The 16540-nt window shown below is 41.1% G+C and overlaps 1 protein-coding gene across 3 annotated transcripts in view; it reads left to right on the plus strand.

The window, feature by feature from the left end:
* GPR149 (G protein-coupled receptor 149) overlaps positions 1-16540 on the plus strand; it is an 87472-nt gene that overhangs the window by 54111 nt on the left and 16821 nt on the right. For 2 of the 3 annotated variants that reach the window (XM_057421713.1, XM_057421714.1), the window contains exons 1-3: positions 8369-9740; positions 10725-10917; positions 13054-13514. In XM_057421713.1, the coding sequence (XP_057277696.1) occupies positions 8772-9740; positions 10725-10917; positions 13054-13514 (1623 nt within the window). In that variant the 5' untranslated portion in view covers positions 8369-8771. Of the gene's footprint in view, positions 1-8368; positions 9741-10724; positions 10918-13053; positions 13515-16540 lie in introns of those variants that run through there. The other variant, XM_057421716.1, reaches the window with a different exon arrangement.

A 16540-nucleotide genomic window follows, 5' to 3' on the forward strand; every position in this document is an offset into this window, starting at 1 on the left:
CAGAATTAAGCCAGAAAAGGAATTATGACAAAGAAGGTGGAATTTCCAAACCTAAGATTAATGTATTTTTATTTATTTGCTTTGTAATTTCTATAAACAAAGCTACCTTGCTTTGAGCAAGACAGAGAAAAAAACAGCTCCTCACTAATGCCATCTTCTTGAGGACACCACAGAAATATGCTGTTTTGTATTCCGGATGTTCTGTTTGAGATATACAAGTCAGTTGCAACATTCAGGTAATGAGGAGGTTTCTTACCTGAGACTGGCACTGAAAATCCTGAAGATGAACCTTCCCAAGATTTGTGTGCAGATATTCTGCAGCATGTATTAGAACTGGAATTTTTTAGTATTTGTTATATGTGAGGTGTAGCACATCTTTAGGGCTTATTGTAACTGGGACTAAACTTACTGCAGTTCTGAAACATTCGTAAATGCACTTCCTTAATTATGTCCAGTTCACTCTTTGAAAAAGTTTGCAGAATCAGCCTGTAACTTGGAATGTGCATTTGGAAATACCTGCTCCTCTTCCTACAATGCAAAAATAAGTATATGTTTTAGGGTATATCTTTATTGCCTATACGATGACTGTATGATTAAAACATCCACATAACCTATCGTTTTCTAAACTGGTGATAAAATTATCCTGCTAGTTTAGTCAGACTATTCTGAAGCCTCTGAAGCTCTTTTAGTATTCTTGTGGTCATTATATAGTAGTTACATGCAAGACTTCATAGTTTGTTTACAGTATTATCGTTCATTATTTGGCTTTATGGCTGTGTTATGAATTCTCATAAAAGGTGTACTGTTTTCAGAAATACAGAAGTGATGTAGGATCCTGTTACCTTTTTTCCTGTGTTTTTACTAAAACTTTAAAGTCATTCAGATACCTTTTGAAATACCAAATAAGATATAAAACCTGCATAATAAAGTAGTAAGCTCTTCAGTATCGCCTCCTATTAAGTTTGCTAATTTTTTATTGAAGTAGGCTGAGCAGATGGGCTTCACTGACTTTTGTATGGTTTCAGCTGGTGCAGTCTGGTAAAGACAGCAGGTTTACTGTGCTGAAGGAAACGAAGTGCTTCTCTCCTTACAAATGAAGAGGATCTCAAAAAATATGAATAGATTTGTGCCTCAGAGGTACAAATGTTAACTTTTGCAGATTTGAAAACTACTCTGAACTGTTAGGCAGTTCTCCATGTCTCATTCATTGCAGGTACTATGAGCAGCAAAGCCAATGAGATCTGACTGGGGGTGGCTACCGTCAGTAAAAGGATGAGGATCTGTTGTGATTTTATAGCCTTCTTTGCTGTGATGAATTTCAGTTATGATTCTTAAATGGCATTTAGCATGTTGTGTCATGGCCCACACTTTCTACAGATACTGTAGCATTTAAACTGACTCGCTTGTTACATACATTTTAAGGTGCTGATATAAATGATGGTATAAATTGACTTGGTGAATACACTGGTAGCCTTAATTTCCTGGTTCACTGGAATTACAAGCTTCCAGGGAAGCAAGGATACTGGTTGCTTGTCTTGTGTTCTGTGCTTTTATTTCCAATGGAATATAGTTGTGCTTGCCACCTAGGAATGAGCTGTCTGAGTAGAGCCCTATGCTGACAACGTCCCAAGTCTTGCAGCAGGAGCAACTCCTTAGAGCTGGGCCAGGTGAGGATTGGAAGAGTCAGAACAGGTAATTGTCTTGTCCCTCATTTTTGCTGGGTTACTGTGTCTGGCTTACTTAAACATCCTTAAACATTCTTACTTAAATAACTGTATCCTGGGCTGCATCAAAAGAAGCATGACCAGCAGGTTGAAGGAGGTGATCCTGCCCCTCTACTCTGCTCTTGTGAGACCTCACTTGGAGTATTATGTGCAGTTCTGGTATTCTCAAAATAAAAAGGACATGAAACTGTTGGAACAAGTCCAGAGGAGGACCACGAGGATGATCAGGGGACTGGAGCACCTCCCGTATGAAGACAGGCTGAGAAAGTAGGGGCTGTTCAGCCTGGAGAAGAGAAGGCTGCATGGAGACCTCATAGCAGCCTTCCAGCATCTGAAGGGGGCCTATAGGGATGCTGGGGAGGGACTCTTCATTAGGGACTGTAGTGATAGGACAAGGGGTAACGGGTTAAAACTTGAACAGGGGAAGTTTAAATTGGATATAAGGAAGAAATTCTTTCCTGTTAAGGTGGTGAGGCACTGGAATGGGTTGCCCAAGGAAGTTGTGAATGCTCCATCCCTGGCAGTGTTCAAGGCCAGGTTGGACAGAGCCTTGGGTGAGATGGTTTAGTGTGAGGTGTCCCTGCCCAACTAGATGGTCTTAAGGTCCTTTCCAACCCCAACTGTTCTATGATTCTATTCTGTGATTCTGTCTTCTTAAATCAATACCCAGTTCACTGAAGCATTTGTCGTGGCTATTAATATGCAAAAATATTTGGTTAATATTAGTCTCTTGTGAAAAGCAAGTCAGTATTAGAAAGATTTTTTGTTGGTATAGTTAAAAGCAGAGATAATGAGCACATACAGGTTCTTAATCTTCTAGAGGCAGAATTTTGGTTACAGAGCTTTCAGTCTTCGCTTATTAAAACTCTGTTTCATCCTAACTCCTGAGACTGAATTTCCTGGTCTGCTCATTCGGGTTTCCTTGAAGGTGAGTAGGAGAGAAGATGATAAGGAAGTAATGATGGAACGAGAATTGAAGGGCTAAGATAGCCCATTGCAGAATTCATGAGACTATCCAGCATGCAGTGGTACATGCAAACAGTATTACAAATGGCTCTTGCAGTCATTAATTTTGTTACTGTTGGAGAAAGTTCATATACGGGTGATTTTCTGCTGTTGGATCATAGCTGTGTCACTCAAAGGCATATGCCTTCTTCCCCCCCCCCCCCCCCCTTCAGAAAGGGATAATTGTTTCTTCCCAGCTGTTTGGATTGTCCAGTTAACTCTCTGCAGGCAGTTTTCCATAGCATTGTGGTATTACTGCTGTCCAGCTCCTGCTGGATTGCACAACATTTATTTCTCTCCAGTATGTTACACACATTTTGCAGCATCTAAAATAGGAGTGATTACTGAGCACAATGTTACGCTTACTGTATTTGTTCAGTGATTAGGTATGATCACCCTAATACAGCTGCATTACGAGTGTTCTACTGCTAGTAGAGCTGCACAGCAAAATTAAAAGCATTCATAGCGTGCTGTTCCATGAATTATGTCCACAGCCCACTTTGCTGTCTATTAGAGAGCAGTTACTGTGAAGAGGTGTACTGAAGAATTGCCTCCTTGCTTGCTGTCCGTCTCCTCCTAGCAATTTGGTGAGCCAGTGGCTGCTTAATAAAAGTAACATTGTGGAGTGTCTTGTCTCAAGAGAGCAATTACGCTACACCTAGCAGAATGTCTTACTCTCCATATTATCTAGAACTGAGCTTCTCTCCACTTTGGTAGCTGCACATTTTGCTACCATCTCTCTGCCTTGCTATCTGGTAGAGAAAATAACATCTTCCTGACTAGCACTGTCCCTTTCTTCTCTTTGTACACACTGCATGCTTAGTATCTCTTCCCTTTTGGCATTGCCATCCCAAAATTATTATTTTATAATTGATGGTTTGTCTTCTGTTTGGTCTCACTTTGGTCATTTCTAGAATAACAGCACATAGTCATCTCTGGTTAGCATGCACACAGCACAGCCCAGACAGTTGTATTCTCTTCTCCCAGCCATGTTGTTTATTGCCAGCCTCACTGCAGGGCTGACACTGTTTTCTTTTCCCATCAGTATGCTCTTTATGGGCTTCTGAAAGCCTTGTGGAAAGAGGCACACTATGATTATACATCACCCACGGATACTTTGGAGCTTACTTTTAGCTCCATTTGTCTATCATTAATTCTGTAATTCTCCAAAACCATTCAGTTCATTGCAGTCTCAATTTCCTGTCTGTATTTACAGCATGGAAGCAAAAACCTGAAGTTAGGAAGCTCTGATAATGGGCACTGCTTAATACCAGGCAATCTGCACAGAGAGGTGTTACCTCACAGAGGGACACACTGCAAGTAATAGTAACCCATTGGTTTCAAAGGGAGCATCTGCACAGCAAGATTTCTTTTGCTTGAGTTAGAGCTGGTGCGGTCCAGCCCATAATGAGCACATAAGTTAAATCACATTTTTAGGTTTAATGGAATTACTCCTAATTTACATTTGTCTAATTGCTCCAAATCAGTAAGCACCCTTTTCCTACAGCACAGCAATACAGCTGCAGCGGAAATGGATTAAATATAAGAGTATCTGCCTTTTATTAGAAGCCACCCTTGATTTAATTCATCTCAGGCAAACAACTAGATGAAATAATTAGCTGCAGTTTAACCATGTTCTATCTGAAAGTGATATCTGAGTCCGACGGACCAAAAATTATCATTAGACATCTTTTTAAAAACCTGTTAAAAAAAAAATCTAGAAAAAAACTAAAACATTTTCTTTCACATGCTTTTGAGGAATAAATTGTGAAGACATTAATGGAATTTTATATATATGCATTTCTGCCTGGCACAGTGGTTATATTGCCTTCTGAAATGAAATATTTGTACAGCTGCTGTAATAACCTTGTCTCTAGAGTGACAAAAGGAATCAAATACATAACTCAAAGCTTAGCTTAGTGCAAGATACAAAAATAAAATGTGACCCATACCCTAAAAAGGATAAATCTTTAATACTCCATTTATTGGTTGTATTTTATGAAGGTGAATATTTGATACTCTTTACAAGCATTTCTGAATTGTTACATGCAGTGTGTGTCTTAGAAGGACTTTCATAGCCTGTCGAGTAGTGCTGACTCTTTCTTTAATGAGACATCATTGTGCAGTGCTGTTTGAATTGAGGCCAGAGAGATTTCTATGCCTAATGTATTTTCTCTTTGTGGTCATTCCTTAGTAAACAGAATTCACACTAGAATAAGGAATATATGCCTGTATTGCAAACATTAGTATTTATTAGGAACCTCCCATAATTAAAGAAGCTAAAAGCAGAGAAGAAAGGGAATAGTAAGGATCTTAATCTATGAATTCAGGCCTGCCTTGACACAGTCCAAACCAGGAGACAGTATCAGACTGAAATTTCATTTTCTTTTCTCTTGGTTTCTGCAAGGTCATTACATGTGGCTTTTTGGCAGTGCTGTATTATTCCATTCTAGCACTATTTCTTCAGAAAATTTGAGAGAAGGCAGGTTGTGATAACACTGCCTACCTCTCTGCTCATGTGCCTGTCCTTGCCACCCTCAGACCTAGTTGAGCCTGTTCACGAATAATTTCAGGGAAATTGGGAGTGAAATTACGGTTGAAAAGATACTGTTCCTGTAAGTTTTGAAAGAGTGCAGAATAAACTCATCCTTCAGAAGAGTTCAGCGAGTATAATTCAGATTCATTTGCCCCAGCCACAAGAGAAGTTTTGGAGCTTAGATCTTAGTGAATGTTAGTCAGCTGGAGGCACAGCTGCATGGAAAATCGTACTCCTCTGTAGAGTTGCATGTTTCTTACTACAACCAAATTGTCTCTTTAGTTTTAAGATGAAACTGATCTTTCTGTATATATTTTATTGGAACTCATCAATCATGTTAAAGAAAGATAAATAATAAGGGAAGCTTGAATTCATCCCCCCCTGAGATCTTCAGTCTTTAACTATGAAATGACCAGAGGAAGGAATATTTCACCATATTGTAAGTTTTAGTAAAAACTGCCACAGAGATTGGCAAGGTGTAGTTCGTATGATAAAATACATTCTGTGGGAAGATAAACTGAAGTGAATAATACATTATTTGCCTTGGATGGGTATGGCTATAAATAAAAGTTACTTTCTTCTTAACGTCACTCATGAACATTTCATTCCAAATACAAATGCAAGGCACAGAATGGACTCCTTTTAACAAAGTGTCCAAAAAGCGACAGAGAAATATGGAGGCACAGCCAACAAAGCAAGGGCAGTAAAGTATGTGAAGAGGATTGTGCTAGGGGACTTTCAGAGAATTTGTTGTTGATATCTGCTGTCAGGGCTATTGGACATCCAGTGACTCAGGATACAGAACTAAGGATACATAATGACTCAGCATGCAGGAGAAAAATTTTCCAAAGTAGGGAAAATAATTTCCCAAACATCATTAAAATTGTTTCTAAGCACCCAACAGTAATGTTGCAAGAGCAAATGAAGATGACACAGGCAATGGAAACAGGGGATTTAAGAATGAAAATAACTGATCACGTGTCAGGAAGCACTAAGATATGCCAGAGTGAAGAAAGCTGGTTTCCTGCAGCTTAGCATTTGGATTAATTGAAATTTCAGCTGAAGCTTTCATTATGGTTGGAGTATTTATAAAGCCTCGGCTTTGTATTCACTAGTTTCTGGTGAAGAGGGAACTCTGCTGCAGCCTGCTGTGACCTGTCTCCTCTGATCAGCTGCTGATTTTCATAAAGCTTGTGGGAACTTCATAGCTTTGAGACCTTCAGATAGAGATGAAAATGATCATTTTGTCAAAAGAAATTGAGGGATGGAAAGTGAGGAAGAGAGGATCATCTACATGCATATATCCACACTCAGGCAGCATTCTCATGTGTTTCGTGAGGGAACCAGGCTAAAATATTTACCAAACAAAGGTAAATTATTCTTCTTTCTCTTCTTACCTCTTGACTGTACTTCTGATGAGACTCACACTGTTAATCTAATATTTAGAGCACTGTTCTTATTTTAAAGTTGACCGGCAGGTGCAGAGGTGACTGTGATTTGTGAATAGAAGGAAATGAGCCCTGGCCTTTAGCTGGCACAGAACAGATCAACAGTCAGTAGTACAACAGACCAGATAAATCATGAAAGCCAAGTTAAATCCTGTACAGTTAAAGGCCAGATCCATGACTGTGCCTTATGTGGAGGGCAGGATGGATGCTCCTCTTGCAAATTTCTAACATGAGGATTGGCAGTTGGTCCTGAGAAATAATGAAGAATCCTCAGAAGGGAGACAGCTGTGATGTGAAAGGGAGAATGGAGAGGCAAAGGCTCCTGGTCAGGCTGAAAAGGAGGAGCATGGCTTATCAACAGGTCCTGCACTGAAGACAGTTCTGTGGCTCTACAGGGCATGTAGGGTTGACTGGGGGAGCCAGCCTTGTTTGGGGCATAAGCCTTTCTGGTGCCATGGCAAGGCAGCTTGGAGATGAGAAATAAAGGAGGGGTTATTCATGTAAGTTGTCATTGCTGTTAGCTCTGATCATTGTATCGTGGGCTCTTGTCACACAATATAGCTGCAGCCATGCATTGTCTTCAACTGCCTGTTCCATTTGGGACTCCAGCACCTCTGAAAGTCTCTGCCTCCAACTCTGCCCTGCGCAGTCAGGAGGGAAGACACCCGGGCAGTCCAGCTCTTGGCTTGACGCAGCTGACGCATTTCAAAGTGGGAAGGACTGAGCAAAGATCGGGTTGTTAATTACACAGATTTCTATCTGACTGGATTTGTAATGTTACTCAGATAGCAAGTAATTGCAGCAGCCTTACAGTATTACCCTTAATCAGAAAATATTTGTCCTTCAACACCATTGTGTATTTGAACTCAAAGTGGTGCCAAAAAGAAAGGGGAAGCAGAGTCCAAGAGAATTGCATTGCACTTACCTGTCCACTTAACATCTGGGTGTGGGAAATTTTGTCACCTCGTAAGTTTCACCAGTATTGCACTTCCTCCGGAGAAAAAAACATCCATAATGTACCAGAATGCACTTGTCTGTGATTCTGTTCCTATGTTCAACTAAAGCAGACAGCATTTGAATCATGCGGAGAATTAAAGTTTTATAAACCCCAGACTGAGCTGAGATACCACAGAGACAGGCACCACCTGGCTAACGTGCATGGCAGGTACCTGTCATTAATGAACGCTTGTCAGTAAGTAACTATACAGCATCCGTGTGCAGTGTATGCACATCCACACACAGTGGGAGTAGGAATACAAAAACACAGAGCAGACACACCACTTCTGCTTCATCATCATAAAAGGCTGTTGCGGCTTTTCCCCTTGCTAAGCTTGTAGTGCAGAAGTGCAAAAGAATAAAAGCAGCTCTCTTGGTAGTGATACACAGCCCTGGAGCAGCCGTCGTGGGCTTTACGGGAATGACATTTACTGCTGACATCAGATCTGAGTGTTTACATTGGATTTCAGTGTCAGCCCTGGAGGTGTGGCTTAGCAGGGGCACTGTTTCAGTCTTCTGATCCAGCTGAGGCAGTTCCCTCCTAGAAGATACTCATTCCCCTTGGCTGTGCTATCCTGCTTGCATCTGACTCCTCCCTCCTGCAGCTCAGAGAAGCAGAGGGTGAATCCAGCAACTGTTTCTCCCTGAGCTACTAGAGCTTGAACATACCTGATGTTCTGCCTTCATTTCAACTGAACTCGTGAGTAAGGCACCGTGCTTGATACCTGTCAAAACCGAATGGCATGTTATTACCTGAAGAACCTGAATTAACCATCTTCCAGTACTGAAAGGATTTTTAAGAATTGCTTTTTTTTTTTTTTTTCCCCCCAGGACCTTTGATACTTCATTGTTGCCTGGTTTTTCAAGAACATGAGTTGTTCTGGTTATCAAGGGTGCTTTCACCTGAATATTTCTTCATCAGATGCCATGAAAGAGGGTGTAGGAAAACAAAGAAACTTGTGAAACAAAGAGACTTGCTGTGTGGAGCTAACAGTCTTGATTTCAGCTAGCAAAAACTTGGAGAGTCGGTGAGAAGGCAGAGAAAAAGATTTGCCAAGGACAATGTCGGTAACACCCAGTAATTTGTCACTTAGTGGGATGAGCTCCTTCACTGAAAATCATAGTGTTATGGATAAGCCTCACGAGCAGAGAACTTGGAATGTTTTTCTATTCTGCTTGACTTTTATCATTGCATTCACAGCACTTCTGGGCAGTATTTATTCACTAGTTTCCCTGCTGAAAATACAAACCAGAACCACGGTTTCAATGATTGTGACCTCTTTGTCAATAGATGATTTGATCAGCATTGTGCCAGTGATTATTTTCATGCTCACCCAGTGGTCAAGTGATGTCCTCCCCCAGCCTCTGTGCACCACCTCAGCTCTTATATATTTATTCCAGGGCATTTCTAGCAACCTGAAAGGATCTCTTATAGTTTCTTACAACTTTTACACCATCAGCAAAACTGAGACAATGAGCTGCAGCACTTCCAAGCAACGAGTGAACATGGTATGGGCCATTCTTACCATTTGGATTGTCAGTTTGCTTATCTGCATTTTGCCTCTTTGTGGTTGGGGCAAGTACATCCCTACCTCCTGGGGCTGCTTCACTGACTGTGCCAGTTCCTTCATCTTGTTTTTATTTATTGTCTACTCACTGTGCTTTTGCCTCCTCACAGTGCTGTCTGTTCCTCTAACTTACCAGCTGTTGTGCTCAGATGAGCAACAGCTATTACATGGTGATTACCAGGAAGTCTCTGGAGGCTATATCACCCCTGGGACACCTGCAGGCTGCGGTACTGCTATTCCATCTCTGTCACCAGTGGACCCTGTGGATACAGATCTGAAGCATTTCCAAAACACATGTCCAGTCTCGGAGGCAGTTTTTAGAAAAGGTGTGGCTGGAAGCAGTGCGCTTGAGCACCACTGCATGAGCAGCATACAGAGCAGGAGCTTCATGGTGGGCTTTGCCCAGAAACGATTCTCACTGATTCTTGCATTGACAAAAGTCATCCTCTGGCTTCCAATGATGGTAACTTGTCAGATTGCTTTTCTTTCTAGTGTTTACTTACATTTAAATGGGGTGTGAGTTGGTGTGCTGTGTACTGAAACAGATGAACAGTAGCCATTGCAGTTGCTCATCATAGTCTGTGCCAGCAAAAGTCTTATTAAGCAGGTCTTTGTCACTATGTGGATTTAACTGGCTTTCAGCGGGTTTGGCAGAGCCTGATTCAGCATTACGTTACCCTATCACTACATCATTTGTATCACCTGAATAAAGGGATGAATAAGATCCACCCTTTTGTACTGCCAGCTGTCTGACAAGAGTTCATCATCCTGGGATCTGTGAATTGTACTAAGGTAGCTCTTCTGTCCCTCATCACAGCTGTGAGTTGCCAGACTGGTTAAAAAAATAGGAGTTTGTTAGAAAAGTGACCTTTGCTTGCATCTTTTGAATCTCTGTAGCATGGGGGGAGGAAAGGGGAAGTTCTGTCCATGTGCATGCACTGGTATATTTGGGAATAGGTACATTCATGTGTAACTGAAGTCTGTTTTGAACACAGAAAATGAGTTTTACCCCTGTCTCTGGGATGTGTACAAACTCAGCATCCGAGTGTCTCTCAAGGGAAAGAGAAGCGTTATGGAGCATCTGCCACACAGCGCTGTGTGGTGCTAAGTTATCTCTCCTGTTCCCCGTCAGAAGTTAGGGTTCCTCAGTAGCACACAGGAGAGACTGAGCTAGCAGTGTCTGATTGTGTGTTGCTTTTTAATAGTGCCAAGCATCAATATTTAACTTAAGTAAGGGTTTTTCTGAGAAATGCAGAATGAGGAGGAGAGCCTCTGTCAGTGTGTTTTCTCCACTCTTCATTAGAAACCAAATTATTAGGCTCAACAAACACTAATGACAACCGATGTCTTTTAGTTGTGTCATATTCCTAGTGTGATGTTCTGTTTATTCCTGGAAGTACCTAATGTGCCTAAAGCAATTTAGATTTCAAAATGCTTTCTCTTTCAGATACAAATGGTTGTCCAGCACATCACTGGTTTCCAGAGCCTTTCGTTTGAGACGCTTAGTTTCCTGCTGACTCTGCTGGCTGCCACAGTCACCCCAGTGTTCGCCATGTCAGAACACTGGATCCACCTGCCCTGTGGCTGCATCATTAATTGCAGGAGGAATTCTTATGCAGTGTCTTCAGAAGAATTCAAAAGTAAGTACAGAAGGGTGACATGCCGCTGGGATTTATCTTGTTGTAGTAAAGAGAATAGGAAGTTAGTGTCCGTAGCAGGACTTTGTACTCCTTAAAATCATTTACCTGAATTATATAGATATTATTCATAACATTGTATGAGACATTAATGTGAGGCAGTTGGATGGAAATGGTAGATGCTGAGGCACAGAAGCTTGGCTGATTTTCCCATTTCACTGCCAGGTCTTCTAGCAGAGTCTGATGGACTCTGAATCCTAGCATTGCTCTCCTCGCCTACATTGGGAAAGATGTCTCTACCAAATTGTGACTTCGCTAATCAAATACATGGAACATGCTAAGCATGTTTAATGTGGTGGGGTAAAAAAAACATGCTTATTGCAAGCAGATTCTAAGGAGAGGAGCTATTGCTTGTACTAATCAGAAGTCCCAGCAACATAAATAATCAAATGGCAAAGGACACGATTTATGACAGGGGCCTATATATCAGCATGTTTATGCTGCTTATTGAAAGCTGAGGAACTTCAACACTGTTTTTGCCAAAAAATATTTCTGTCCATGTTTGTCATGGTTTAAGCCCAGCCGTAAATCAGACCATGCAGTCTCTGTCTCACTTCCCCCCTTCCCCCCCCCCCCAGGGATGGGAAGGCAAATCGAAAGAATGTAACTCCCACGGGTTGAGATAAGAACAGTCCAGTAACTAAGGCATAATACAAATCACTGCTGCTACCACCAATAATAATAATGATAAGGGAAATAACAAGGGAAGAGAATACAACCGCTCTCCACCCGCTGACCGATACCCAGCCTGACTGAGCAGTGATGTAGCCCTTCCGGGTAACTGCCTCCAGTTCTACATCCTGAGCAAGACATGCTGTGGTATGGAATACCTCTTTGGCTAGTTTGGGTCAGGTGTCCTGTCTCTGCTTCCTCCCACCTTCCCCTCCTCCCTGGCAGAGCATGAGACTCAGAAGGTCCTTGGCCAGACTAAACATGTGAGCAGTAACTAAAAACATCGGTGTTACAGCGCTGTTCCCAGGCTGAAAGTCAAAACTGCAGCACTGCACCAGCTACTAAGAAGGAGAAAAAATGACTGCTACTGCTGAACCCAGGACAGAAAACTTGACAAAGTTTACCTTGGTGTAGGAGAGGATATCAGACCTTCACTGGTAACTTTGGAATCTTCTAAAGCCCTGTTTTCATCTGGGCCTCCTTGTAAAACCTGCTGGAGGAACAGAATAGTCAGTTGGCAGCGACCTACAAGAATCATCTAGTCCAGCTGCAAGAGTGAAGAGCTAAATGCCCCTGAGGATCTGGGTGTTGTTTCCCATTCTCTGGAGTGCAAGTTTTCTAACATTGGTAGATGAATCCCTGACATTCACTGCATGTTTAGGGAGAAGGAAAGCTACTGAGTCCTAGAGAAAAGCCATTCTCTTTCAAGACTTCCACTTGCTTTGGACATATTATTTTATCGCAGAATGGCTTGTGCTGCGTCTGATGCCATTTTAACTGCTTTACTGGAGGGGATGACTGCAGTTTATCTCTCTAAAAGAGAGATAAATGTACAACAGACAGAAAAGTAACAATTATAAAATTATTTAAAATTGTGACTTGTAGATACTTGTGCTGAAGACTATTCTCAACTTTTAATGCAGGGACTGCTAAGGTCAGAATTTAACCCATAATTATTTATGATCTCTTGGGCACACAATGTTAAGTAGAGGCTGTATAAATGTATCCTCATACCTTTTATTTTATAATTTAGCATGAAATTTTTGGTGGGAATATTATTTTATTAATTAACTAATAGGCACTTTCACTTACTACATAAAGTAAGATGAAAAGGGGGAGAAGGAAAGAACTCAGGTGATTTGTGATCACCAGAGGCAGAATGAAAGAGTATAAACATTGATAGAGAATTTTTATTGAATTTTTCAATTACTGTGAAAGATTAGTTGGAGCATTGAATTTAGAATGGAGAATATTAAAAATTTTTTTATGAATAGAAAGTCCTCTGTTTCAAGCAGTAATTGAATAATATATTCCATGTTTTAGAATGTAATTTTCATTCTGTATGTAATCTCATTTTTTTCCTTGGTTTTGACTCTTTAATATGACATTTCTTCCTTTTCTGCTTAGCCAAACGTAGAGGTTTCGAGTTCAACCTGTCATTCCAGCAAGTTTATGGAATCTACAAAATCTCCCATGAAAATCACCACCACCACCACAGTGGGGATGATCAGTCTACATCCTGTCACAACCTCATGAGTGATGACAGCAATAACTCTAAAGAACCTGGGAGTAGAAGCACTGAACTTCCCCACTGTGGGACAGCAGCATTCAGCATCCTGGCCCTGGCGGAATGCTCCCAGGATGTCCCACCAGGACCAGTGGCCAGGCAGGAGTCCAGCAAGGATCGGGGCACCAACCTCCTCCTTCCTGACAAGTGGGGAACCCTTGACAGAGAAGAGGGCAAAAATACTGAGCAATCAGCTTTCTCTGAAGGACCAGAAAGGAGGCTGTCACAGGAGGAAAACCGTAAACCTGAACTCACAGACTGGGAATGGTGCAGGAGTAAATCAGAAAGGACCCCTCGGCAGGTAAAATACTTATTTGCCCTTATTTTTTTCTGATAATAAGAATTACCTTACAAAAAAAAAATAATTTTTGCTTACATTGAAATTATTATTAGTCTCATTGGTCCTTTTAGTTACTTTTAGTAAAAATCATACTTAGCATTGTATATTTCAGTAACTGCACACCTATTTGCAGATTCTGATCCTGCAATAATTTCTCACTTGCCATCTTAATCATGGGTATTTAATTATTATAATGACAATTTTGTGTGCACCTGCATGATCTCCATATAGTAAGAATTCAGTATGAGTTATGTTAATTTGTCATAATGAATAGGAATTTTCTTTCAAAAAAAAATTACATTTTCAAGAGTATTTCCAAGCATCTGGGGACTTTTTTTGTCATGCTAACATTTTGGGTAGGGGAAAGAAGAGAACTGCAAAGCCCAGCATGAATGGTAAGTCCCACAGAGAAATGCAGATTTCAGTCTGGGCACAAAGATTCCTTTTAGATTCAAGCAAAAAGATCCCAAATATTATATCATTCATCCTTTTCCTTTAGATTGTGAATAGTTATTGGGAAGAAGAAATTCTGAGAAATTTCTCAGTTTTCAGAAAGGAAAAGTGAAGGTGGAGCCTTAATATGTTAGCGCTTCAATTGAAAGACTTGGTAAAAGTGCCTGTAATCTCAGCTTGTGCAGTTCTTTGTGCAGAGGTTCTCTATCTCCTCTCTCATACTTGCTGTACATTGTATTGAATCCAACAGAGCTTTCTGCAGCTTGGGAGAAAGGGAATATCAAGAACTATAGGATTTAAGGACATGCCATCTAAAATTAATAGAGAGTGTGCCAGTCTTGCGATGTAACTCTAACCAAGAGGGGTGTCTTGCTGAATGTGCCACCATTACTACAAAAGTTGGGTCTTATTTTCAGTTATTGCAGGACTGTGGCCTGTTCCTAGTGCAGAGTCTTCATTTACCTACTCCTTGCCATGCTGATAGTGGCACATCAAAAACCATGGGATCACTGATTCCTCAGCTTGGAGGCATTTTGGTTCTTCTATGAGAAACATTGTTACTGCCCATATGGGAGGGTCTGTACTGGCTTCTGGCTAGAGCTGGGCTCAGCATTAAAGGACAGCTGTGAGAGAGAATTGCCCCAAACTGCTGTTTGTAGAATATCAGAATGAAACTGGATCCAGCAAAAGGACAGCTATTATCTCATGTAAGAGCATAGGCTTAAAGGAGAACTGACAAGCTTTACTTTTGTTTTCTATAATCAGTTTTTGTTTAAGGGGAAAAATGACAGAACAGTTACTGCAGGTTTAATGTTCTTAATGAATGGATGGATTGTTAGCCATTCCTTGTCACTAGGCAATGAGTATGAGGGTTTTCTGTCTTGCACAAACTCATGATTATGAACCAAAGGCTGAGAGCTGGCTTTAGGCACTGAGTGAGCCTGCAGTGTGATCTCTGTAGTGGAAATTGAAATGAGCAACAGCTGTTGATCCCTGTGGAATTTATGTGCTGCTTTCATCGTATAGTGGACTCTAAAAAGCATCTCAGAGTGGCCTAAGGACTGAGGAGAGGTAATATACTGTATTGTGCATTTATCTGCTCCTTCTCTCTGCAGCTTTCCTGTGCTATGGCATTTATGCTCCAGTACGTTATTTTGGTCTGCATAAATAGTGTATATTATGGTCTTCTGGCAGCATAGATGCATCCCTATTTTCAAGATAAATCAAGGTAGATCTGTATACATGTGCGTGCAGTTTTCATGTTTTCTAGGTAACAGAGTCCCACGTTCACATAGCTTCTGTAAATTGCCTCTGAGGCAATTAAAATGTCAGTTCTGCCTGCTCACCTTTGGAAGTTTCCCTTGGTGGAATACAAGAGGAGCCAGTATTGGCTTTCAATTTGTTATGCATAAGCAACCAGGACATATATGCAAAAGGACTAAACCAAAGAACGCTGAAGTAGTTTAAAAATATTTTATTACTATTTGAGTAATAATAGTAATATTATTTGAAGTTGACTTTTCATTTTATTTGATTACATTTCGGGAGCTTTTGTAGTATGTGGCAAAACCACTGTTTTTCTTCTGCTGTATTTGCACAGTGAGAAGTTCATACATACTGGCCATAGGAAAAAGTGTATTTTTAGTTTTTTTCTAGTACTGTGACATTAAAAGAAAGAAGATTTTGTATCTCTCTTCTGAGAAATAAACACTTGGTTGAAAACTTAAATGCTCAGGAGGATGATTTTATATTTGAGGAGAGCTGTTTCCTGCATTGTATGGAAGCAGTTATTCTCCCACTGTCCTTCAGAGGTCACACAGACAATGAAGTATCAGTTGCCTGTTAAAAGGCTTTCTCACCTGGAGTACTGTGTACAGTTCTGGTGTCCTCAACATAAAAAGGACATAGAACTGTTGGAACAAGTCCAGAGAAGGGCCACGAGGATGATCAGGGGACTGGAGCACCCCCTGTATGAAGACAGGCTGAGAAAGTTGGGGCTGTTCAGGCTGGAGAAGAGAAGGCTGCGTGGAGACCTCATAGCAGCCTTCCAGTATCTGAAGGGGGCCTATAGGGATGCTGGGGAGGGACTCTTCATTAGGGACTGTAGTGACAGGACAAGGGGTAACAGGTTCAAACTTAAACAGGGGAAGTTTAGATTGGATATAAGGAAGAAATTCTTTCCTGTTAGTGTGGTGAGGCACTGGAATGGGTTGCCCAGGGAGGTTGTGAATGCTCCATCCCTGTCAGTGTTCAAGACCAGATTGGATGAGGCCTTGGGTGAGATGGTTTAGTGTGAGGTGTCCCTGCCCATGGCAGGGGGGTTGGAACTAGATGATCTTAAGGTCCTTTCCAACCCTAACTGTTCTATGATTCTGTGATTCTAAGTGTCTCCACTGAAATAAACAGAAGCCTCTTTAAATCTGAGAAACACGTTTCCAGGTGGCGTAGTTGCATGTTTATCCCCTATTCAAGGACCACAGAAGATGGGCAGTAATTTTCCTGGAAGGCTTAGTTTTTCCCAAGCTATTCTGCCA

This window comes from Pezoporus wallicus, unplaced genomic scaffold (assembly GCF_028554395.1).
Source record: "Pezoporus wallicus isolate ANWC-B61680 ecotype Strahan unplaced genomic scaffold, APGP_CSIRO_Pwel_v1 scaffold_7402, whole genome shotgun sequence".
In the NCBI taxonomy this organism is placed as follows: Eukaryota; Metazoa; Chordata; class Aves; order Psittaciformes; family Psittacidae; genus Pezoporus; species Pezoporus wallicus.